We start from the raw sequence: 24,387 nt of genomic DNA on the forward strand, positions 1-24,387 counted from the left end.
AAAGCCATGTCCCCCTATGCATGTGAAGCAGGGTTCTTGTTAAGGGCTGAATGCAACCCTGGCTCCTGTAAAGTAGCAGGGCCAGATGTATGTAAAGAACTTAACCCAAATAAACCAGTGGTGTAGACCACTTCTGAGGCCTCTGCAACTTCTTCTCAGTAAGAACCCCCGATCTCAGCAAGAACCCCCGATCTCTCCTGGTAGGAACCCCATCTCAAGATCTAGCCAAGCAGAGGTCCACCATGGATGTGACACTCCAAAAAACCAGAATAGATGTTTTAAGGCCTTTTGAGTGATAGGGAGGCCACGCACAGCCTTTCCAGCCCTCAGAAGGTCTCAGATGGGCAGTGGGTGTAGGAGCCCCTGATGGGTGGCACAGCTGGGAGGTGCCCCCCCAGCCATGGCATCTGGGTGTACTTGCAGCCAAGGACCACCACCCAGGTACCCCACTGTTCTTTTGATCAGGAGTAGGTGGGAGAGAATGTTTATTTTTAAAAACGTAAGAGCTGAGATTCTCATGATGCTGAATTTCCAGGCCAATACCAATTTCAGCATTTGTGTTGCATGATAATTGGAACTGCAGGAATAGCTAGGACAGCATGGACTCTGCAGCAGAACAGTCCAAACTGTGTGCCAATATGAATCAAATTTATGAAAAATTATGCAAATCAAGCTAACAGGCTTGCATAATTTGCTGTGCTTCTCCTAGGCAAGAGGAGACCATGGTTCAATGCTCTGCATTGTACCTTATCTCCAGATAACTGGAATTACCAAGCTTATTTCTACATCCCAGAGGACTAGCAACTTGTATTGTTGTTGTTTCTGAATGAAATTTGAATCCTGATTTCTCCACTAGACTCCCAAGTTGTGTACTTGCATGGTGTGTGTGACTGACAACCCTATCAATGGCCTAATAGGGCTATCCATCCCTAACTGGGAGCTGGTTATGTGAGGATTCCATTCTTGTCTCTTCTTCCCCCAAATCCCCACAGGACCTGGGTTGGCATTTATTGCATACCCACGAGCTGTTACCCTGATGCCTGTTGCCCCACTTTGGGCTGCCCTCTTTTTCTTCATGCTGCTGCTCCTGGGCTTGGATAGTCAGGTGAGTTGTTGGTGAAGAAGGGGCTGGGAGTTGCAAATGAGTGGGCAGTTGCATTGATGCAGGGAGGAGAGCAGATTCACTGCCCTGCATCTCACACTCTCCCTTCCTGCTCTCTTTTACCACCTCACCTTCCCCTCCCTGTGCAGTTTGTGGGCGTTGAAGGCTTTATCACGGGCATCTTGGACTTCTTCCCAACCGCCTACACCTTTCGATTCCAAAGAGAGGTCACTGTGGCCGTCTGCTGTTTTGCCTGCTTCTTCATTGAACTGTCCATGGTGACGGAGGTACGACTGCCACTGAGGCTAAAAAATTGTGAAACTCAATCCTGACAAGACCTGGGTACTGGTCTAGTCATTCTGGGTGCAAATTTAGTGATTCATCTGCCCAGGAAGGTGATGTTCAGTCTGGCTGGCTGGCACCCTTTAATTGGGTTCGCAGTTTGGGGGGTGTGCCTGCTTTGTCAGTGGAGGTGCAAGCAGTATCAGTTACACAAACCACCTTCTACCAGATGGCCACCTGATATAGTTTGCACCTGGTCAGCAATAGGACCTGGATTCCTATAGGACCTGGATTCCTATAGGAACACCTGCTCCCAAAACAGCCTCTACGTATCCCCTCCTGCTGAGGTGAAGTGACACTATGTTGTGGAATTCTTCCCCCAGGAAAACTCCCCTTGCATCCCCATTAATGTGTTCTCAGTGCAAAAGCATCTTTATCTTCCCAAGCTTTTAAAATCATCTGATGAAATGGGAAGTTATGATGATATATTGTACTGTTTTTCTTCTAGTGGTTTACGGATTGTGGTGGTTTTGTTGTTCATTTTCCCCATGATTTTATTGGTTTAGTTCATTCATTAAGACTGTTTTCTGCTTTTATGTTGGGTATGAAGCCTAACCTGAAAGGTGGTGTGTACCTAACCCAAATAAACAGATGGGTGGGTGAGGAGGTGTGTAAACCACATACCTGCCAGTTTCTGAAAAGCCAAGAAGAAGGTTTAGGTGGGACAGGATAAAGGTGTTTTGGTGGTGCCTGAAATAGCAAATCCAAGCGACAGCCTCAAACATACACTTGCTAATTAACAAGGGACTTCTTAGTCCCTTGTTAATCCTATGGGCTCAGGCGCCACAGTATGAGCATACTGCTGGCACTGACTGTTGCATATGTGCTGTAAACCACGTTTGCAGCACCCAGTGAGGAGGTGGCACCAGTGCTGGGCCAGCACCAGCCGGCACTGGGTCTTGGTGCCAGGAGGACGCTGGTGAAGAGACGCCGATGGTAAGTAGCACCACTGAGCAGCGATACAGCTTTTCAGAGCGGGGGGAGTGCAGAATGATGACAGTCCTGGGAGGAGTATGTAACTAGCAGAGGAGTCTTCTCCGGATGCTGTGCCCCATGTTGGGCTGCAAAGCTCAGCCCAGGGCCTCTCAAGTCTGTGCCAGTAAAGTAGCTGGCTCAAGTCCTATTGTGGGGGCTGCCCTGGCCCCACTGGATATAGCAGTAACAGTTTTGGCACTGCTGTACCCAGCGCTGCCGGGAAGGATAGGATTGAGTTGTTCATCTGTTGGGAAATTCTCTTGCACGGACTTAATTGAAATGAGTGGGAGCTCAATTCCGTGGAGCTTACACAGGAAAACTTCCTGCTGCAGGTCTCTTTGCAGACCAAAATGGGTGGAATAAATATTTTATAAATCAAATAATGTTCACCCCATGGGTCAGATTTGCTTGTCTCCTACTCTGCTACCCTTTCCTTTGTGACACACAAGGCAGTCTCATGGTGGGGTTGCTGCAGGATTTAGGCCCCTTCTCTGATATCTCTGCTGCTGTTGTTGATCCACAGTGAAAGTAAAATCAAGAAATGGAAAATGCGTAAATTTTTAATAGCAGTCAGAGAAATCCAATTCCTAAACATGTGCTTAAAACAAAAGCATTAATTAATAGTATTTCTATTGCCAATGATTTGTTCCAGATCAGCTGCAGTTAGTTTGCAAAAACTTAGATCTCAGTCGTTTTAGCAGCTTAGCTATAACAAAGTTTAGTTTTCAAAGTATCTCAGGCAGGGTTCATGGGGGGGGGGAGTAAAGGGGGTAATTTGTACCTGGGCCAAGGAGCCAAAGGAGGGGCCCAGAAATTTCCTGGTATCTTACAGTCTCACCTGGACTCACTGACGGCACGGGATGCTGCACTACTGTGGGTGAATGACAGCGGCTGTTGCCATAAGCCATATGCACCAGGTCAAGGAATGCATACATGACACTCTTAATATTGTGTCAGATTTGGGAAGAAACTGGCCTGCTCTTTGGCTTGTGGATTTACTTACCATGAAAGAGTGTATAGGAGCTCAGGGTCACAGCTGCAGGGCTACAGCCCCTCCCATGCAAACACTTACTGGATCCCAAACTTTCCCTGAGAATTTGGGAACCCTTGTCTTCAAGCAATCCTCCAAAATAAGGGAGCAGAAAGCAAGCACTTACAAGCAAGTACTGCCCCCGTTATGCCTATGAGCGCAATCCTAAGCTGTTTTCCAGCACTGACGTAAGGGCAATGCAGGTCTGAGGTAAGGGAACAAACATTCCCTGACTTTGAGGAGGCCTCCGTGAGTGACACCCAACTGCAGGATGCAGCACACGTCCCATTGGCACAGCTATGCCAGTGCTAGAAAGTTGGTTAGGATTTGGGCCTATGTGTACAAACTACATGAAATTGCAGTGCACATGTAATTGAAATAGAGCATTTGCCCTCACATGGTACAGTCTATAGCATATGTTGGAAGAGGTAAACCCACTGAAGATCAGTTTATACTGTCAGCAGAATCAAAAGGCAAAATTTTCCTTGAACCTGCGAGTGGGGTATTGCATGCTTATTTGTATATTCTCCATATGCAAACTTCCTTACACACATAAACCTGGCATGGGAGGGTGGAGTCTAGGCCACCTCTTTCTCCCTGACATGCTAGCTTTTCTGTATCCAGGGAAGTTTTATTGGGGGTGGGGGATATAGTCAAACACGCAGTTCCCCACCTAAAGACTGAAATGGTGCAATCCAGTAAAAAGCCTTACCACTTGATTCTGCAGCTTATATGTGGTGACTGATCTTGTAAGATATGAATTTGCCTTCATGAAGTGGGCAAAAAACTCTGCAAATGCTCAGAGACATTCTCTTATTCTCTCACATATTCCCTGGCTGGATTCTGATTCTCCCTGGTTCATATCATCCTTTGGGTGGCCTTTCCTCAAGGATTGTTTCAGTTAGCATGCAAAACAGCTGAGACACCTTACTAACTGCTCCACTTTAATCTGTCAAACTCTGGCTCAGCTTATGTGCCCTTTTCCAATACAGACAGTCGCATTGTTAAGGAGACTTCAGTGAAGGTGAAAATGACCTGAACAAGGAGATCCAATTTCAGTGTAAGAGAGGGATCAGCTTTAAAATCAGGTAGGAGTTTAGACAGACCTGAGTGTGGATGACTGTATGTCAAGGTCAGGAAAGATCTTGGGCACTTAAACACCCTAACTATTAAAATCCTGCACAACCTCTACTCTTACCCAGGATTCTGGAGGTCCAAGGGGGCTCATGATCTCTCTTTACTCACTTTGTATCTGTGGTTTATCAAGCCCTAACAAGGCTCTCCTTGTTACCCCAACTGCACCAACCAACTTCTTAAAGGTGCTTATAGTTAAAAATCAAGGGCCATCACACTATGAAAGTGCAATGTATACACTGTCATGAGATGTACTCATTCTAGAGCTGGATTCAGGGAAAACCATTCTGTGAATTGAAGTGAAAGCTGGCTGTGCACAGGACTGATTGGCTGTTAGCTGTGCTGTCACAGCTCCACAGAGCAGTTTTGTCACACACAAAGAATTGGTTGAGATCTTTAAATATGAACCTCTCAACTTTTGATTGCATTGTTAAACAAGTAGCACAAACAAATACAGTCTATGAACAGGCAAGTGTCAGTTGCGGCATGAAAGCAGGGGGAAGCCAGACTCACTCCTCTGGAGAAAAAAAAGTGCCAACTCATGTTTTCAGGCTCATTCCTAACTGATTCCCAGATGCCTGCCAGAGGCATACTTGTATGCCATGGGAAGGGCTGAACTGTGCCTGGAAAACTAACCCATCAGGCTGGGTGCAGCAACCCTTCTCTGTTCCTGGGGGCAGGGAAGCCTCTGGCAGCATAGACACCCTACCCTCTCTCTTGGTCACCATACAACAGTGCCATCATCCTGAAGGAGGCAGCAAGGACATGCTGGGGTTCCCAGATGTGGCCCGCCCCACAGCTAATCGGTGCAGAGAATCCTGGAAGCAGCACCCAGAAGTTAGGCAACTGGGCAAACGAGGGGACATTGAGAGGCAATGTCAACTGTAGATTAAAACCAGTTTAGTGAAATGCTTGACCTAAACGTGAAGGAAAAGGTTGCTTTTGATAGTAGAGATGCATCATATTCCTTTGCATTCATATGATACAATGCCTAGCTTTAATAAGAACTCTGGGTGATATGAACATAAGAAGTTGCCTTATGCAGAATCAGACCTTTGGTTCATCTATCTTAGTATTATGCTGACTGGCAGCTGCTCTCTGAAGTGTCAGACTTAGGCCCACTTTCCAGCACTGGCATAGCTGTGCCAGTGGGATGTGTGCTGCATCCTGCAGTTGAGGGGAACTCACGGAGACCTCCTCAAAATAAGGGAATGTTTGTTTCCTTATCTAGGAACTGCATTGCCCTTATGTCGGTGCTGGAAAGTGAATTAGGATTGCACCCGTAGGGATTTTTCCAAGCTTGATTTGGAGATGCCATGGATTGAACTTGGACCTTTCTGCATTCAAAGCCAGTGTTCTGCCATTGACCTATAACCACAGATAGATCCTTATTGTAGCCAATTCCCACTCACCACTGGCTTCGCGCGGGGGGTGCGGGCCACACCAGGTGACGCGCCCGGGGGAGGATGCGCTAACATCACGGGGTTAGGAGCTACCGCGTCATGCCATACACAGTTGGATGTGGAATGGCCAGCGGAGTGCAGTGCAAAAGACAATTGAAATTGCTCCTTTCGTTCAAAAGGTATGACCAAAAAACCAGAAGGAAAAAATGCGTGGAGCCCTATAGAAAGTGAATGCTGTATCGCGTGTTTACTTGCGAGTAGGCATACTTGCCATAGTCTGTCGGAAAGGGCAGACTGAGAGGAATCCAACGGTCCTCTCCGGAATGGTGGAGGAATCCAATGGGACCACCACAATGGTCCCGATCCAATGATTGCAGCCCCTAAAAAACACCCAAGGAGTTCCCCCTCCCAGCTGCGAGTCTGAGCCCAAAAGGAAGCCTTGTGGCCGCGTTTACTCACAAGTAGGCAGACTTGCCTTAGTCAAGGCAAGCTGAGAGGCTCCAAGGATGTCAGAATGGTCCTCATCCAATGAGTGCAGCCCCCAAAAACACTGGAGAAGGAGGTTCCTCCCTCCTAGCTGCCTCCCTCCCAGTCTATGGAGCCCTATGGAAAGCAAAGCAGTTTACTTGCGAGTAGGCAGGTGTGCCTTGGCTGGTGGTCAGGCCAGGCAAAGGGGAATGTGAGGACACCAGAAGGGTCCTGATCTGATGGAGCTGCTCCAGAAGGCAGCCTGCCCCCTCCCTAAAAAGAACAAAAAAGAAGTAAGAGGAAAGTTTTCTATTTTGCACTTGCAAAACCAGGTGGGTCTTTATCTGGATATGCCTGAAATAGAAGAACTTTAAACTGGGCACTGGGAGGGCTGGAAATCTCACCGATTCTTTTTGGGGGGTTGTTATTGCAGGAAGACTACAGAGTAAGCCCCGTTGACTTACTTCAGAGTAGACATGCATAGGATTGGGCTCACAGGCTGCAATCCTACTCACACTTTCCTGAGAGTAAGCCCCATTGACCACAATAGGACTTATTTCAGAGTAGATTCACTTGGTGGAACAGGACTGGCTCCCCCTTATTTAATTATTTTAATTATTTATAATTATTTATTTTAATTGCTTGATTATGTCACTTCTGACCATGGCATCACTTCCAATGGTTCCTGGACAGATTGTCATTCTAAAAAGTGGGTCCCAGTGCTAAAAGTTTGAGAACTGCTGCAACAAGTTGTTAGTAAGTTGACACGGGGTATGTGTGTGTGTCACAAAATCACTAAAATCAGAATTTGGAGGAATAATACCATCATGTTATATATCAATCAATGCGTAGTCTCATGCAGAATGCAATGAAACAATCCACATTGAAATATCTGTTCTAACAAAAGGTACAGCCAAAAAACCGGTGGGGGTGGCGCGATGGTACATCACCACATTCACCTGGGGTGTTGCCCTGCCCACTACATGGGGGTGACGCAAATCCTAGTGACGCCACTGCCACTCACATCCCTTTCCACCTCATTATGGCTTCATTCCGTTTGCCTTTTCTAACCCAGTTCCTTTCTTCTTTCTTTTTCTCCATCTTAATGTCATTTATTTCCCCTTATTATTTTTCATTTTGTTTGTTTTTCATTATGTGGGGGGGGGGGGGTTAAAATCACCACCACCATACCACAAAGACAGAAAATACATTTTCTATAAGAATTTCCCATTCTTCTTCTATAATGATGAATGCTTGTCAAAGAAAAATTTCCAAGTAACATTAAAAAAAACAACACAGTTTCCCCACAAATAAAACATTTGGGAAAGGCTGGCACGCAGCTCCCTTGCTCCCCTCAGCCCTTCTCAGAGAGCCGCAAGTCTTGAAGAGCTGCTGGTGCTCATGCAGCTGTCCCTCACACCTGCCTCTTGGCTAGAGAGCATTTAAGAGACATTTTAAGAAAGAAAAAGAGAGAGGTTGACAAGGCTCCTTGCTCCCTAATATCTATGACCAGGCCAGTCCTGGGGCAGAAAGAGGCAGCTGCCAGGAGCAGTGGTTTCGGAGCAGCATTTAAAACTGTAGCAGCTGGTGCGGTTTGGAGCACAGTTTGCATTTTTGTCCTTGTGTTTTGGGCAAGCCCTGCTGGCTTCTATTGCCACTGGCTCCTTGGTCTTTTAATAGATCCTTCCTTTCAGTGCCAAGCCTCCCCCTCCACTTGCTTTTCTTAAGTAGCAGAAACAAAATACTGCTCGAAAGGGAAAGTTGCTCCCACTGGATGCTGTGGGGGGAAAAAGTACAATCTTTAGCTGCAGCTTAACCTGGGTTGCCAAGGAGTGAGACAGACCCTAGTTAGAATGGAGACGACCCTAGTTAGAAGACGTTTCAAGACATCAAGGGGGAGCTGAGTAGCAGGAGCTGTGAGGCAGACTTTCGTATTACAAAAATGCTGTTTTTGTCATGCTAATCTTAAACCCAGGCCCTCCTGCTAGGGGGGCATGTATGTCTTCCAGCTGTTTGACTACTACTCAGCGAGTGGCATGACATTGCTGTGGCAGGCCTTTTGGGAGTGTGTCGTGATCGCTTGGGTCTACGGTAAGACTGAGTCGTATATCTCTTAGGAAAGGAGGGGACGTAACCGCAATTTTGATGTTGTATGCCTGTTCCCTGGCACACATTTGTATATGCACTCTGGATAAAGAAAATAAGTTTCTGATCCTCATGGGTTCAGGGAGAGTGGAGTAAATGCAAATGGGGAGACACCACTGGAGGGTGTAACACCTTCATTTGTGGCTCCTAGCATATGTGTGCATGCATATATGGCCACTCCAGACAGCATAAAACCCACAACTTTCACATTTATTCTGGAAAAAGGAAGCTCAGTTGGTATCTCCCTAGTGACTGCATCCTCTGTCCAATAACTTCAGCTGTTCAGGAGCTGGTCTGTGATTACCTGGTATGGAAGGATAGGGCAGAAATATTCTATACATGTGCAGAGGTATACTGAGGCTGTCTGCATGTAAACAGAAAGATAGTGCAGCCAAGGCCCAAGCTACACGTGGTGGTGGCAGAAGCTTCATATCTTTAAACATGGGTTTCCCCAATTCAGTTGTAAAATGACAGCCTGGAGGCACAGTGTAAAATGCCAAATGGGGTTGGTAGACACCTGTTGTTGTGGATATTATTTCCTTCCTCCATAGCACCTCCCTGTAGATGCTGTTCTCCCTGTCATGCTTCCTTCCAGTATCAGTTCCTGGAAAGCAACCAGCCTGGGGACAGACTGCAGAGGATATGAGCGATGAACAGAGGAAGGGTCAGCACTCCTTGCTTGTGCACCTCTGGTGCTTACAATCACACTTGCCCCATCTTTCTTGGGAATGGGGCAAATTTACATAGAAAGACCCAGGTCTTCTGCCATCATAGATAGTTTGGGCTAAATCCGCAATCCTAGCATTGGAAACTAAGGGCCCAATCCTACCCAACTTTCCAGCACCAGTGCAGCCACAATGCAGCTCCGAGGACGCTTCCGTGACTGCCCTACCAACATAGGATGCTGCGCATGCTCCCATAGCATAGTGCATCAGTGCTGGAAATTTGGATAGGATTGGTCCTGAAGTCTTCAGAGATCCTTAGACTGGTTTCTAGCCCAGCAAGAATGTCCCTACTCCATGTAAACCTCTGTCTACCATTCACCTTAAGACAGTGATTTTCAAACTGGGGCGTCGCAATGCCCCAGCCTGAAGGCCCTGGCCTCTGCCCCCTTAAGGGGTGGGGCAGGGAGGAGGCAGTGACACAATCCAAAGGATTGCGTCGCTCAGGGGGCTGCAGGGACTGGGATGCACTCACCAGTCCTTGCAGCAGTCGTCCTGGAGTGCGGGGAGCCCTGTGTGTCTGCAGGGCTCCCCAGACTTCTAAAAGTGAAAGTAGTGCAATCACACTTCTGCAGACCAGCCCCCACTAAGACTTTCTGCAGTTCAAACTCTCCCTGAGTTTGAAAACGGCTGCCTTAAGATAATTATCTGGCCTGCTAGGGACCATTGTATCCTGTATCCTGTGGAGAACGAGTAGCAGGTCTTGGGAGATTGGCCTCCTTTAGCAGGCCATTGTATATATACCATTGTCTATGTATTGCCTTCATGTTTTGGAGTTGAGCCCTAGCATCTAGAACTGAACTCTGTTTTAGCATGTTTTCACACCTGAGTCCTTAACTTGGTTCTTGCTTTTAATTGTTTTGTAAAGTGCGTGTTAAAAACCCTAAATTAGTTTGAATGCTCATTTGCATTACAAAAGCCTCTTAGTATTTTGTTCCACACATGCACAGTAGAGGCTTAAAGCAGCTGGAAGCCTCATACCCAAGAGTGCCTTTTGATGATACCCTGCAACTGCATAATTTGAATGGGGTCAGGAATTACCACCTTGAATTAAGACAGCAAGCAGGAAAGACCTGGACTGTGCAGCATCAGCAAGTCTGCAGGCACATGTTCAAGGTTACTTAACACAAATTAGCTCCTCTTTAAGGGCTGGTCTACTGAAAAAGGAAGCAATGTGGTAATGTTGTTCCAGGACTGACTACTACAGGCAGCATAGTTGAAAGCTACCACATAAGGGGAAAAATTCACGCACATAGAGAACTAGCTTGTGAAGAAGGAAGATAGACTGCTATCCTTCTCCATGTAAGCAATAAATGTGGGCAAAGGTTGAACTTGATGTTTTGTTCTTCACTATTCCTAGTCAAAGGCATCTCTGTTTTCCCTTCCTCTTTGGCTGTGCAAGCCCAAGCAGGGTCATGACCTTGAAAGTTGTCCATGCAGCAACTGGGGTAGAGAGCGGGTGGGTCAAGAGCTATTGAGAATGCATGATGGGATTGGAGTTTGGGAGTGAGAGTGAGGAGGTGTTTCTGGCTTTTGCTCATTCTCTCAGTGCTTATCTCTTTTCTCAGGTGCTGACCGTTTCATGGATGACATTGCCTGCATGATTGGCTACCGCCCTTTCCCATGGATGAAGTGGTGCTGGATGTTTCTGACCCCTCTCGTTTGCCTGGTAATGCTCTTACTCTAACACAACTCTTATTTTTTTCCTGCGAGGAGTGCTGGCCTTCAACAAGTTTAGTTCTTTCTGCATAACCAGGAAAAGCTGTAGCTGTTGTGTCCCACCTCTATTGATTCAGTGCTAGCTCAGTAACCTATTGGGTTACCAGCTCCTTTTATTGACCCTGCTGATGTGCTTTTGATAGTAACCAACTACATATGCGGATTTATTAGATGAAGTTTTCCCTATCACAGAGATAAGTGATGGCGAAAACTTTGCCTGATAATGTTTCTTTATATCAAGCTGGTAGCAGGAATGTAAAAAAGGGGACAGCTATAGCTCAGAACCAAGGTAGGCAAATGGTACTTGAGAAAGAGGGCAGGATGTTGTATGCATATGTGGTGCTATTGGAGTGCAAAGGTAGGCAATCCTAGAATGAATCAGTTGATGCCTTTGGCATCAAATCCAAAATGACACATTAAACACCTTCTTCATCAACACAGGGTACAGTTTCCCAGAATGTTTTCCTCCAGACCTTCCATTGAAAAGTGCAGATATTGCCATGCTCTTTCATAGCTTTTGTTTGTGACAGACAGGTTAGTGCAGGAGAACTTCCTGGGGACTGTGTTCTCAGTGAGCGGGAAGATGCAATTTTGGATTTTCTGCTTCAGGCACCAGAATGTCTTTAGTTGGTTTTTTGATGGATCAGGTCTGTCTGTTGCCCTCAATAGGGCCAAAATCTGAGATAGCTGAACATATCTCATGATAGTACTGTCCCTGGGCAAACTTTCCTGCTCTCACCTCTTCCTCCCCTGATTTTACCTAGTGCTGTCATTGGCAGCACTAGTGAGCAGCCATAGCTGCAGCTCAGGATGGCATAAAGGGTTAGTCTATCAAGGGGCCTACCTGGCTGTGCTGATCCCTGAACCCTCAGCACCAATGACAGTGAGAGTACACAGAGCAGCACCAGAAGGCAGGTGGGGGACAAACTGCATGTCCCAGGCCAAGACCAGCACTCCTGCAGCTGCTGAGTGAGGGCAAGTGGCCCCACATTTTTCCTCACAGATTGCATGTCTTCCCTCAAAACCTACTTTGTTCATTTCTTGCCCCTCCCCCCAGCACTTTGGAGTCTGATGAACAGGTGGGCAGAACTAATAATAGCAAAAGTTCTCACCAATTAGAAAATAGCCTCGTCCCTGTGATTCTGGCCCCTCACCCTGAGATTGTACCCTTCCACCTGGAGGCCCTGAGGCTAGAACTCTGAAACTTCAGGTCAAACCTGAAGACCTGGCAACCTTGTTGGTGATGCAATATGCTGTTGCATGCATATGACTCTGTTCTATTGCCAAGTTGCACCATCCTTACGAAGCCTGTAGAGTCCCTAGAGTGGTGATCTGGACAGGCCAAAGATCCACAGGGGTTAGGTGGAAACTTTGACAGACTTCTAAGCTTACAGTCAGCCTCTATATATGGAGATGTTCTTGGGTCTGGGTTCAAGTTTCAGCTCAGTTGTAGCCTTGAGCAATTTGCTCTTGGCCTTTATCTGTTCACAGTTTGACCTACACTTTGCCTCCCACATTTGAGAAATGCAGGTCTGCATACTCAAATCTCACAAGAAAGCAGAATTCTGGTGTGTGTCCTCTAGGGAGCAATTGGAATGCTCCTCCTAGTTTCCACACTCTACTGCTGCTCTGCTTTATGCAGGCAAAAAGACCCTCCTATATCAGCAGCAGCAGCCTTCTACACACATGCTAGGCACCATTCAAGTTGCTCCTTAGAGCCACTAGCAGCCACACTGTGGGCACTGCAGATCTGTGTGATCCCTGATTGTAGCATCCATATCCTGTGAAGTGTCTAGGGAGTTGCTTTAATGCTCCCTAGCAAGAATGCCTTCAAAACATGGCTGAAAGGTTCAAGAGGGATGTTGGGAAAAGTAAGTGGTTTTTTTTTTAGTGTACACAGAAATGAAATAGAAGTATGTGAATAATGTTAGCCTCCAAGGGTGTGGTCTTATGTGTGTTAAACTAAAAGGCAGTGGCGTCACTAGGGGGATGCGCGCGGTGTGGCCCGCACCAGGTGACGTGCATGGGGGAGTCAAACAACTAGTGACCAAAATTGCTAAAATCGCAGTTTGTAGAAATAATACCATCATGTTATATACAATTCGATGCCTAATTTGCAGGGGAATGCATTAAAAATAACCAGAGTGAAATATCTCCATTCTATTGAAAGTTATGGCCAAAAAACCAGAAAACCCCACAAAATGCAACTGTCTTCTGTAACTAAAAAGTACGTTTCCTTAATTTAAAACAGACCAATTAGACTGAGTGTTTGAAGAGTCAATGAGTTGTTGTTATAACACAGCATGGAACCAATAAGGTGTTGTTAAGGTGATAACCTGGGGGGGGGGGGTTTGACACCATTAGTGACCAAAATCACCCTTTGTAGGAATAGTACCATCATGTGATATTCCATTCGATGTCTAATTTTCAGCATAATGCAATGAAACAAACTGCTTTAAAATATCTCTATTCTTTCAAAAGGAATGGCCAAAAACCAGCACGGGTGGAGTGATGGTACATCACCACACCTACCACCCGGGTTGTTGTCCTGCGCACTACATGGGAGGAGATCATGTGATATGAAAGGTGATATGTTGGCCTCTCGCACTGGGTGACGCAAGCCCTAGTGATGCCACTGCTTAAAGGGTGGAGGTGGGAGCAAGGAAACCTGTATCTTCCAGGGACAGAAGCTGGAAAAAAGCCTATAGCTTCATGATTTCTGATTCATCCCTCCCAATTTCCAGGGCGTCTTTCTTTTCAACATCGCCTACTACAAGCCATTGATCTACAACAACAGCTATATTTACCCCTGGTGGGGAGAAGCCATCGGCTGGGGCTTTGCACTATCCTCCATGTTATGTGTCCCTCTTACTGCCCTGTACAAATTCATTCGTGCCAAGGGAACACTGGCTGAGGTGAGGCTTCTTTGATATTCAGGGTTCTCAGGGTTAGGGATGTGAGTCTTGAAGAACATCCAGGGGTTACTTTCCACATCGCCTCCGTGATATCATAGAAGGAAGCAGATTTTGCATCTGCACTAGTCTGGCAGTCATTCTGACCCAAGGACGGACCACGTAGCTGAAGCATCTCTGTCCATGACGTGCTGAAGCCAATCTGTGGCATGGAGCCTTGCAGTTCCTGTCTGTCGCAAGTTCAGCAGCAGTCAAGCAAGGCAGCAGAAAGGACTGTCACTGCTGAGCAGTGAATTAGGAGGGCCCTGTTGTCCCTACATGAAGGCATAGTTTGTGCCTTCATCATCAGTCTTCAGAGGCCACTAGCAAGCCCCCCTTTTCTTTTCCCTTCCCATTTCCAGGTGCCCTTCCTGGGGCATTCAGCAGTTGTGACCATGCACTGCAGTGTGTACTGCTTCACATATTACTGCTGATTGATCTGAGTGTTTGTCAGGACCCTCTGGACATGCCTGTACTTGTTTTGTTTAGAGAAGTGGATGCACTTGCTCAGCACATGCAGCCCTTGCCCTTCTGTCATATTCAACTTCCCACCACCAGTGCAGCCCTGAGGTGTAAGAGAACATTTATTCCCTTACCTTGCAGAAGCCTCCATGACTGCACCCCCACCTCAGGATGCAGCCTGTTGGCTTCAGTGCATCAGTACTGGAAAGTTGGATGGACTTGGCCCAATTCTTTTAAAATGCTTCTGTTGTACTTTAACACTATTGGGCCAGACTAGTTTTTAGGTGTGTATAATGTAAATATACAAGGTATTAGCTTGGGGAGCACCCCATCACCACCAACCTGGCTTCTTTTTGAGATATCTATATATCTGTTTGAAGTCAGAGTCAGATTTCAGGGAATTCACCATGGTTGTAGAGAGCCAAATAAGATATCAGACTAAAGGCCCAATCCAATTCAACTTTCCAGCACCAATGCCAATGGATTATGTGCTGCATCATGCAGGATGTGGGGAAGGGCAGCTTGGGGGCTTCCTCAAGGTAAGGGAGCTTTTCCTTACCTCAGGGGGCTGCATTGGTGATTGAAATTAGTCTTCTCTTGCTTCTGGCGAGGCTGCTGATGTGTTTTGGAATGTTTATGAACATTTCAAGTCCTCTGAGGTTTAAAAGACCTATCAGCACACTGCTTCTAGGGCTGGGAGAAACATTCCTTCCATTGGCAGAAAGGAAGGGGTTCATTAATGAAGGGCATAGACAGCACTATTGAAATTTTGCAAATGTTGTGTGTGAGATATTGATACAAGCTAGCATGTATGAGTAGCATGCGCATGTGAGTGGGGGGGGACTGTGAGAGAGTGAAGGCGTTATGGACACAGAAAAGGTATCATGCACAACATTGTACATTCATTGAATTTATGCAGCTCTCCACTGGTACGCTTGTTTCTCTCTCCCTGCAGCGTTGGCATCATCTCACCCAGCCAATCTGGGGATTGCACCATCTGGAATACAAGGTGCCTGAATCAGAGATTGGTGCTCTGACCAGCCTGACCCCTGTTTCTGATGGGAGCGCCAAAGTTGTCATCTTGGAGAGTGTCATGTGACCAGTGCTCACCTACTGTATCCCAATGACAAGAGGCACTTTTTTTTTTTGGTGCCACTTGACTCTTGGTTGCCAATTCACCTGCCATGTGTTGAGTTGGGGGCAGTGCTCCCTACATGTTGGGAAAAGGTATTACTGGTTCTAAATCTACTTTCCACCTTCTCTCCTGAGGTACCAGAATGAAGCCTGGCTGAGGGAAAGAACAACCAGCCCTCAGATCTCTGAGTGGAGGGTGGGAATTCTAAAGGGTGGTGGGAGGGAAGGGGAGAAAAAGAGAGCCTTAGATTTACATTTTTTAAAAGAAAAGTTATTTTTTAAAAACAAAATATTTTAAATTTCTATAGATGCATTATATATAATTACACCAAACACTTGGGAGGGTGAATTTCCTTTCACCCAGTGGTCTAGAGCAGGGGTGATCATACTTTTTGGTGGGAAGGCCACATCTTCTCTCTCACACTGTGTTGGGGACCGGGGGAAAAAAAGAATTAATTTACATTTCAAATTTGAATAGATTTACATAAATTTACATAAATGTATATATTCTAGGTGGAACTTGAATGAATGAATGAAGGTCTTGCAATAGCTCAAGACTATAAAAGGCCTTGTGCAAAGCTGCTGCTGCATCATAGACATGAAACAGCAAGCAGTGGAGGGAACCCTCAGTCCACAGCTTACACAAGAGGTTGAACAACTGCGCTCACACTCAGAGCAGTTGCGTTGGGCCAGCCCAGGCTCCAGCAAGTCTCAGGAGGGCCAGAGGCTCATTGGAGACTAGGGGCTCCCCGTGGGCTGGATTGGGAGTCCCCGAGGGCTACAGATGGCCCCCGGGCCGGGGTTTGCGCACCCCTGGTCTAGAGTTTGGTAATCCAGAAATCCTAGAATTCTATCCCCAACTCTCTGGGGTCTAAGTAGAGGAGGAATGCCTGGGTTTTGTCTCCAGCATTGTGAGGGAAGAAGTATCTTACAGGTGGAAAAAGCAGGAAGGAGTAAAAAGGGGCTGGAAACCTGGACAGTATGTTCTACCAACAGTGGTGACTGGGCAGTCATATCCACTGTTCCTTCGGAATGTCTGGAACAGCTCCCACCTCCTCGGTCTTATGTTGAGATGGTATATGTTGTTTTAATGCATCCAACTTCACTGCCTTTCTGTGAGGAATGGTTGGGGTTGCTGAAGCAGCCCCTGCTTTAGCCTTGCTCCTCTCACTCCAATGTAGGGCAGCAAAGAGGTATCCCTGTTTAAGAGAAACAGCTGTTAACAGCCATTGTTGGTTGCAGCTAATTGTCTCAGTGTACATCAGGTTTGGAAGATGCTTCCCACACTGACAGATTTTGGAAAGGAGCTGCAAAGACATTTCCTTGCTGAAGATTATAATCTGGGACAGAATTATTTTATATTGTACCTGTAGCTACTCTTGTGTCAAACCAGGTTTGCAAAGCTATGCTCAGACTTCTTGGAGCCACACTTTCAAGTGGACGCTGCTATAAATCTGTCCCATGTTACAGCTTTAGTTATAAGAATGCTTTGCAGGAAACAGCCCAGAGTTTCATGGTATTAATAGATTCATTTTAAATATGTTTTAAATCACCAGTTTGTGAAGGTGTTGGTAATACATTGTGTGTTACCTGCTGTTTGCACAAATTGTACCCTGAACTTGTTGGGGGGGGGGAACCATTTTAGAATTATACCTCAAGGGCGCTAGAAAGAGAATCCAGATGTTCCGCATTTCTCTGCTCAGTATGACACCCAACATCACCAACCTAACTAAAGTAACTTGTCTGTACGTCAAGTATCCTTACACTCAACTCTTCCCCCACCCCCACAAAAAAATCCTTTGCTGGGCTTTTAATTTGCACATTTTCTAAGTGAGAGAGCATGATTGGTACACACGCACCCCAATATATCTTAAACAAACAGAACTTGAACTGTGTGGAAAGCTTCCCACTTATATATTTTTAAAGGAAGCACTTATAAGAAAGGGAAATAGTCTATATTTGTTTCATAAATTATATATATATATATATATGTGAAAGATTAAATAACATAGCAAGCCAAATGATACAGGAGACTAGGGTAATTAAAAATTGTGAGGGTTGGGAGGGAAGGGACAAGGGAGGGCAATCATGTTAGTGGTGGATCATGTCAGCATATGGCTATGGTGGTGGAAAGCGGACAGGAGGAATGCTCGTGGCGGTGGGATAAACGATGCCCACCCTAACCAATAATTATATGACTTGTTCCATCCTATGCTGCACATAGCTTGTGCAGTCCACAATGAATACTGTACTGTCTTCTGATATCTGCTTTTTAAACTTTTTGTATATCAACTGACACTTCACAGAATAGGTACTAATCAGAACAACTTCAAGCATAACAAAATTCTTGCACAGAAAGCTAAAGGAGCCTCCATGTTCAGATGTTGCATTCCTCTGGTTTGTACCAGAGGCTGAGGACAAACAATGGAGGAAGGAACATTGGGCTGAATTGACCCCTGAGCCAACCCAGCGGGGCTTTGCCCAACTTAATGCTTGCTTTAAAGGCAGAAGTGCTATGCAGCCTACAAGCAGACCATCACAAATGAGTTACATTTTTCTCTATCTACAGCAAATATACCCATGTGCAATTGTCAAGTATGTCCAGGGATGGTGTCAGGGATAGGCCAGATGGAGCACTGGCCAAGGGCTCACTAGCTAGGTTGACATGTGAACCCGCAGGACTGATTGGTAGCCATGATGTCCAGTGTGCCATCTGGTGCTCAGCAGGAGTGTCCAGTTCCAGGCTTTGTCCTAAGGGCCCCAGCAACCTGGTGATTGCACTGAGCATGGCATTCTGTATACAAGTTGCAAACTATTTCCTGCATTGGAGGTTTGTCATGTCTGAATTCTTAATGCAACAACATTTAGCACCAGCAAAGGTCAAATGGGCAAACAGTTTGGGCCCTTCTCCTCTGCCATATGTATTGGGTATTTGTTTTGTTTTTAAGGCTGGCTACTGATTAAAGAATTCTTAGTTGATTAATCACCTGCCTTTTGAATGATAGATTCAATTTAAATATGTTTGAATATTACCAAAATTTCAGTATAGGTGCCTTTTAGAGATGATTGAATTGCAAGCTAAAATCTGTGGCTCATTTAGGATGAAAGCCTGTCTAAAATAGGTTCTTTATCATTACCCATTACAATAAACATTAGAGCTAGAAGACGTGAGTGCTCTTTATGCTCAGGCCCAGTGATTCAAGTATGTCCACAACAACTAAAATTAAAGCTTCCAGGCCCATTCCTGACCTTAAAAATAAACCTTCTAGAATCTAACTTTACTTGTGTCTGCTCAGATTCTGCTTCAATATAAGAGGCAGCTTTTCAATATTTTTTTTCTGGCTTTTTGGGCACAGGCACATGCACACCGATTTAGTATTCTCTTACAAAATTAGCTGTTCAGTATTTTTAAAGAATTTACATGCACACAAACATTTTAGGGTACGGAGGTGTTTAAACAGTTTTAGTTATTTTAAAAACAAGAAAATTCAAGACATTAGACATTTATTCACAACTTGTAAAGTTTTTACAACTGGGGTACAGAGATTAATGTGTACAAATCTGGTGAAATTTTTTTTGGCAAACTAAGCCCACCTCTCCAAATGAAAATAGCATCTCCCTCTCCCTGTAGTAATTATGGGACTTTGTGTACTGTTGACTGGTACAAAACAGAGATGGTTTTGAAGGTCACTGGATGGAACCAGTAAAGAACAAGTCATTAAGTCACAACATTAATTTACAAAGGGCCTCTGCCTGGGAGACAGCCTTTGAGATGAAACCAGGTTTTGGTGCAGAACTAGTTGTAATCCAGATTTGTTTGGTTTGGCTTTTAAAGGGAATAATTTCAATTTTTATAAAAATCTCACCAGTGCACTGGTTAGTTCTTTTGTTCAGAAGCATCTGTTGAATGTTTAGTAGCTCAGCCCCATTCAGGGGCAGATCCAGTATTTGTATTTGGAAGGGCATGAGAACTACCTAAATTCCAGAGCCCAGGTCAACCAAGCAGTTAGACCAGAGCTCCCAGTTGTACTTTGTCCTCCATGGCTGAGGTTTGCTGGGTGGGTAGACCTGGGCTCCCATGATGACTGTTCTCTGGAGCCACCTCTTCCAGGCAGGTAGACCTGGGCTCCCAGCCAGGCACAATCTTGCCGCCAACACCTCACCCAGTGGGCGTTCCCCTGGAGCTCAACTTTGCTCCCCATCCCTGAGGTCACCCTTCCCCATTGGTGTGACAGTTCGGGGTACACAACCATGGCCCCTGCCGGATCTGCCCCTGACCCCATTAGGTGTTAAAGGCTTTTGCCTGGAATTGCTTTGGGTGTTACCTTTACATACTCCTCCATCCCCTTGGGGCCTTGCCCTTCCTGAGTCATTACATTGCTGTTGATGTCACAAAGTGCTCAATCCTATACAACTTTCCAGCATTTAAGCAGCTGCAATGCAGCCCTAAAGTAAGGTAAGCAAACATTCCCTTACCTTGAGAAGGCCTCCATGACTGCTGTGCATACCCCACTGGCATCGCTGCATCGGTGCTGCAAAGTTGGATAAGATTGGACCCTAAGCTTCTAGGGTAGCATGGTGAAGAGTCACATCCACTGGAGGGAGTGCTCATTCTCAGTTTGGCTTGGCCCAATTAGAGAGTGGATAAAGGCAACCACACTACAATGCTGTAGTGCCCTAGTCATCCTCCAGCCTGTTTATGTCCACAGCTGGAAGGGGCATGGAGGGGAGGGCCAGTTCTTAACTGAATGAGCAATGCAACTTAGGTTTGTATATGATTAGCATTTATACTCTGACTTTTGGTTAGGATGAGCTGCTCATCTGGCCCAGGAGTCGCATAGAATTTGCCTCACACCCCTTTAACAATTGTGTTTGTCCTTCCTCATCTCTTATCCCTTTTATCCTGTTTGCATCATGACATAGCCCCTGCACCATACACTGAAAACAAAACCCCTTTGATCAAACAAATAGAAGCTTGAGGACTCCTGATTGATGTTCTGAAATTCAGCCAGATTTTAAAATCCATTAGTCAATGGCATAGATTGCCAAAAGGAGGCCAGAGATTTCCTGTCATTCGCTCTCTCTTGGCCAAAGCCAATCTCACCTCTCCCTAAGAAACAATAAATTTTACTGCTTTGCTCATCTTATGAACAGAAAAGAATTTGCTGGGCTGTGCCAACAATCTCAATGGTTTTTGTTGTTGCTTTTGATCTAAAAACTAAAGCCCACTCTCCTTACATCCCTAACTGACCATAGATTTTTACCCCTCACAGGTCCAATCCTATCCAAGTTTCCAGCACTGGTGCAGCCTTGCCAACAGGGTGTGCACTACCTCCTGAGTTGGAAAGGCGGTTACAAAGGCCTTCTCATGGGATGGGAACATTTGTTCCCTTACCCTGGGACTGCATTTTGGCTGCATTGACGCTGGGAAGGATTGGGTTCTTAGTTTCTTTATTAATTTGGTGGTCAGAATTAAGGTTAAGGTCAAGAATCCAGTATGGTCAATTATTGAATGACTCAGGAAGGGGGGGGGGAGAAATGTCAACATACTTTAGAAAGTGCAGTTGAAATGAAATGTGTTACTAACATGCATTAATTTCCTGTATCAACTAACAGCCATGTTCTATAAACCTGATAATTCTAATCAGTTCTGCTGTCTTCCATTTTCAAAAGAACTGTCGGAGTGATTTTCCAGATGGTTTTGGTCTGAAGTGTTGGATGGCTAGGAATTTTCCAAACTGTGCTGCTGCCATTAAAACAGCCCCAGTCCTGTGAAAGCGCCTAGTCTCTGCCTGCCACTTGCCTTCAGAATGAAGGACAAGAGCCTATTGGCTATCTCATCACCTGCTCAGGGCCAATTTCTGCTGTGGAAAACTGGGAGAGCAACTCCATCTTCTCATATGCAACTCATTCATGCCTGCATCACTAGAGTTTGTGGGAGCATCCAAATGCAGTCTTCCAGGGTTGCAGCTTTAAACTCATCAGTGTTGTCTCAATGCCAGTGTTGTCTCAAACCTTCTCCTTTACCCCTCAAGTCCTGCCCAGTGCAGGTTATATATGGTTTGTGATTTTGTGTGTGTGTACTAACTTTGTCATGAAACACAGCAATAAAAAGAGCCTCCCTGACTTTCTAGCTGAATGTGCCTTTGTTTATTGAGGGAGGGTGGCTGGCTGGCTGGCAGAATTTTGTTCATAATCCACCAAATGCTTTGTGACTTATGAACAGAAATTTTGCATGTATGTATGTACGTGCATACAGCATGCCAAGCCAATCAAAATTCTGTACTACAAATCACTGTAACAGCTGCAAATACATAAAGCCTCAGGTTTCATACACTGATTTTAAAAAAATGAAACTTGTTTGGACAAGGCATTGCGTAGTAGCTAGTAGCAAAGAAGATGCATGTGAGAGAAGGAACAGATTATGTCTAGGACACAGAATATGATTGGAAGGTGTGAGGGTGACAGGTGATCAAGTAATAGCATTATCAGACTTCAGGTTTTGACCTGAAGATTAACTGCCTCCCAAGACTTCAGGAGGACAGGCCTGAAGCAAAGGGGAAGGCAATCCTCCTTCCCATGGTTTATTTTTACTCTCAGGGGAGCATTAAAATGGCACCCTCCATCACCAGTAGGCTGCAGTGATACAGCCCATTCTATTAGCTCAAGTTCTACTGCTTGAGTAGAGCAAGATTTCTTTCTGCAAAGACACTTTAAGGGTTAGTTGAGATGTGATTTTCAGCACCAAAGCAAGTGCTGAGAAAGGGCTAAATACCTTCTGCCTCTGTGCTGCAGACCTGAACTAAATCACAGCCCAGTGGAAGTACTACATATGGGGGTGTAGTAAAAGACATTCTGCATCATATGGAAAACATAAGTAGTTTGGGTCATTGGTTGCTGTAGTGGGGTGGGATACAGGCAATGCAGCTTCCAATACAGCTAGAAGAAATCTTTATGCTAAAATCACATGGAAAAGATAATCATGAGCTGGTGATCACTTAGGAGTAGAGGTGGGTTTTTCAATGGTAACATAACACAACTTTCTTCACTTCTCATTTTTGTAAAAAAAAAAAATGCACCCCAAGTCTGCAAACAAAAAAAGCAAAAACAATTCTCCAACATCTCCACATACACGGTGCTGCAGCTGCTGACACTATATCACCTAACTAGTACACTTTTAAAGTAATTATAATTTTAAAAAATGCACCCTTGGAATAAAAACACATAACACTGCTTTCTTTACTTCTAACTTTGGAAGTAATTAAAATCCATGAAAAAATAAAACTTTTCACCCACCTCTACTATGGACGTAGAGGTTTGTGTTTTTTTTACATTTTACACTGGAGCCTTAGGAGACTTGGAAACCTTACCCTGGAATGGTACAGAAGGGGTCTCAGTCCAGCTATATGCAGAATGCCATCAAGCAGGCCCAGAGCACCTTTTCCACAGGATGTTCAACTCAAGTTAAACAGGCATCGGATTAGGACAGTGACTTCCAGGGAGACATGAGTTCCAGAACTTTTGCCTTAAGGAAGCAACAAGTCTCTTTGTGCAGTGCCACAGCCAGGACAGCTAGCACCACAAAGAACACCACCATCCCCTTTAAAGGGAGAGAACAGGTAGATGCAAAAGCATTGCTGAATAGCATGGTGCATTGGCCTGGAATCAAAAGCCCCACTGCCACAAAAAGTATGTGACAAAGGCATAAGTACCTACTGGATTATGGGAATCTCTAGAGGGAAACAGGAGGGGTAGTATAAGGAGACAAAGAAGACTAGATCATGGTTGGACTCCATTTTGTGAAAAAGAGCTGAAGTTTCTAAGTGCCAGCAGGTGGAAGGAGGTCAATGAAAGTACAAGGACACTATAAACAAGAAGGTTCCATCTAGCTTCATTTACAGTGTAAATGAAGAAGGTTCCATCCAGCTGGGGCTGCACAGTCACTATAGTCAAGAAGACTCTGTTCAGCGGGTGACCCACCACTTGGGCTAAATGGTTTGAACTTTTAGTAGCCTCAGGACACTCTGTGACCCCATTACATCACTCAGTCAGGAAATTTCAGGCCTGTCTCCCGATTGGATGTTCGATCAGGCTAGGAGGGCCACATCATCTCTCTGACACTATGTCGGGGGCCCAGGGAAAAAAAGAATTAATTTACATTTAAAATTTGAATAAATTTACATAGATTTACATAAATGAATATATTAAAGATGACCTTGTATGATTGAATGAAGGTCTTGCAATAGCTCAAGGCCTATAAAAGGCCTTGCACAAAGCAAGGCTGGCCTTTCCTTTGCTGCCACTACTGCATCACAGATGTGAAACAGTAAGCAGTGGAGGGAGCCCTCATCCCACAGCTCATGCGAGAGGTCAAACAGTTGCCCTCATGCTGAGATCAGTTGCATCGGGCCAGTGTGGGCTCCAACAAATCTCCGGAGGGCCAGAGGCTCATTGGAGACTGGGGGCTTCCTGAGGGCCGCATTGAGAGGCCTCGAGAGCCGCAAGTGGCCCCAGGGCCGGGGTTTGGGCACCCCTGGGCTAGAGGTATGCGTAGTTGGCAAGGCAGACAGCACAACATCATCATCTTCATCACCACCACCACAAGGTTAGAACATCTCATTACTTCAGACAGGTGAACTAGCAATGCTGGTAGAGCTAACTATGGTACTTTTTAAGTAGTCAGCTTTGTTAAGTTAGGAATATAACTTTATTGTTTTAGCAGTCTGTTAAATCTCTATTGGTCTTTCTTTTATAAAGAGATATAACCATAACTGTTTAATTCTTAATAAATATACTTAAG

The 24,387-nt window shown here is 45.4% G+C and overlaps 1 protein-coding gene across 1 annotated transcript in view; it reads left to right on the forward strand.

Moving 5' to 3' along the window:
• Positions 1-15,792, forward strand: part of SLC6A8 (solute carrier family 6 member 8) — a 42,647-nt gene extending 26,855 nt beyond the window's left edge. Inside the window, exons 8-13 of the mRNA XM_066616351.1 lie at positions 993-1,105; positions 1,252-1,389; positions 8,443-8,545; positions 10,890-10,990; positions 13,785-13,955; positions 15,409-15,792. Coding sequence (XP_066472448.1) covers positions 993-1,105; positions 1,252-1,389; positions 8,443-8,545; positions 10,890-10,990; positions 13,785-13,955; positions 15,409-15,552 — 770 coding nt within the window. The 3' untranslated portion in view covers positions 15,553-15,792. The remainder of the gene's footprint in view (positions 1-992; positions 1,106-1,251; positions 1,390-8,442; positions 8,546-10,889; positions 10,991-13,784; positions 13,956-15,408) is intronic.
• Positions 15,793-24,387: the final 8,595 nt, after the last annotated feature.

Source organism: Tiliqua scincoides, chromosome 2, assembly GCF_035046505.1.
Source record: "Tiliqua scincoides isolate rTilSci1 chromosome 2, rTilSci1.hap2, whole genome shotgun sequence".
NCBI lineage: Eukaryota > Metazoa > Chordata > Lepidosauria > Squamata > Scincidae > Tiliqua > Tiliqua scincoides.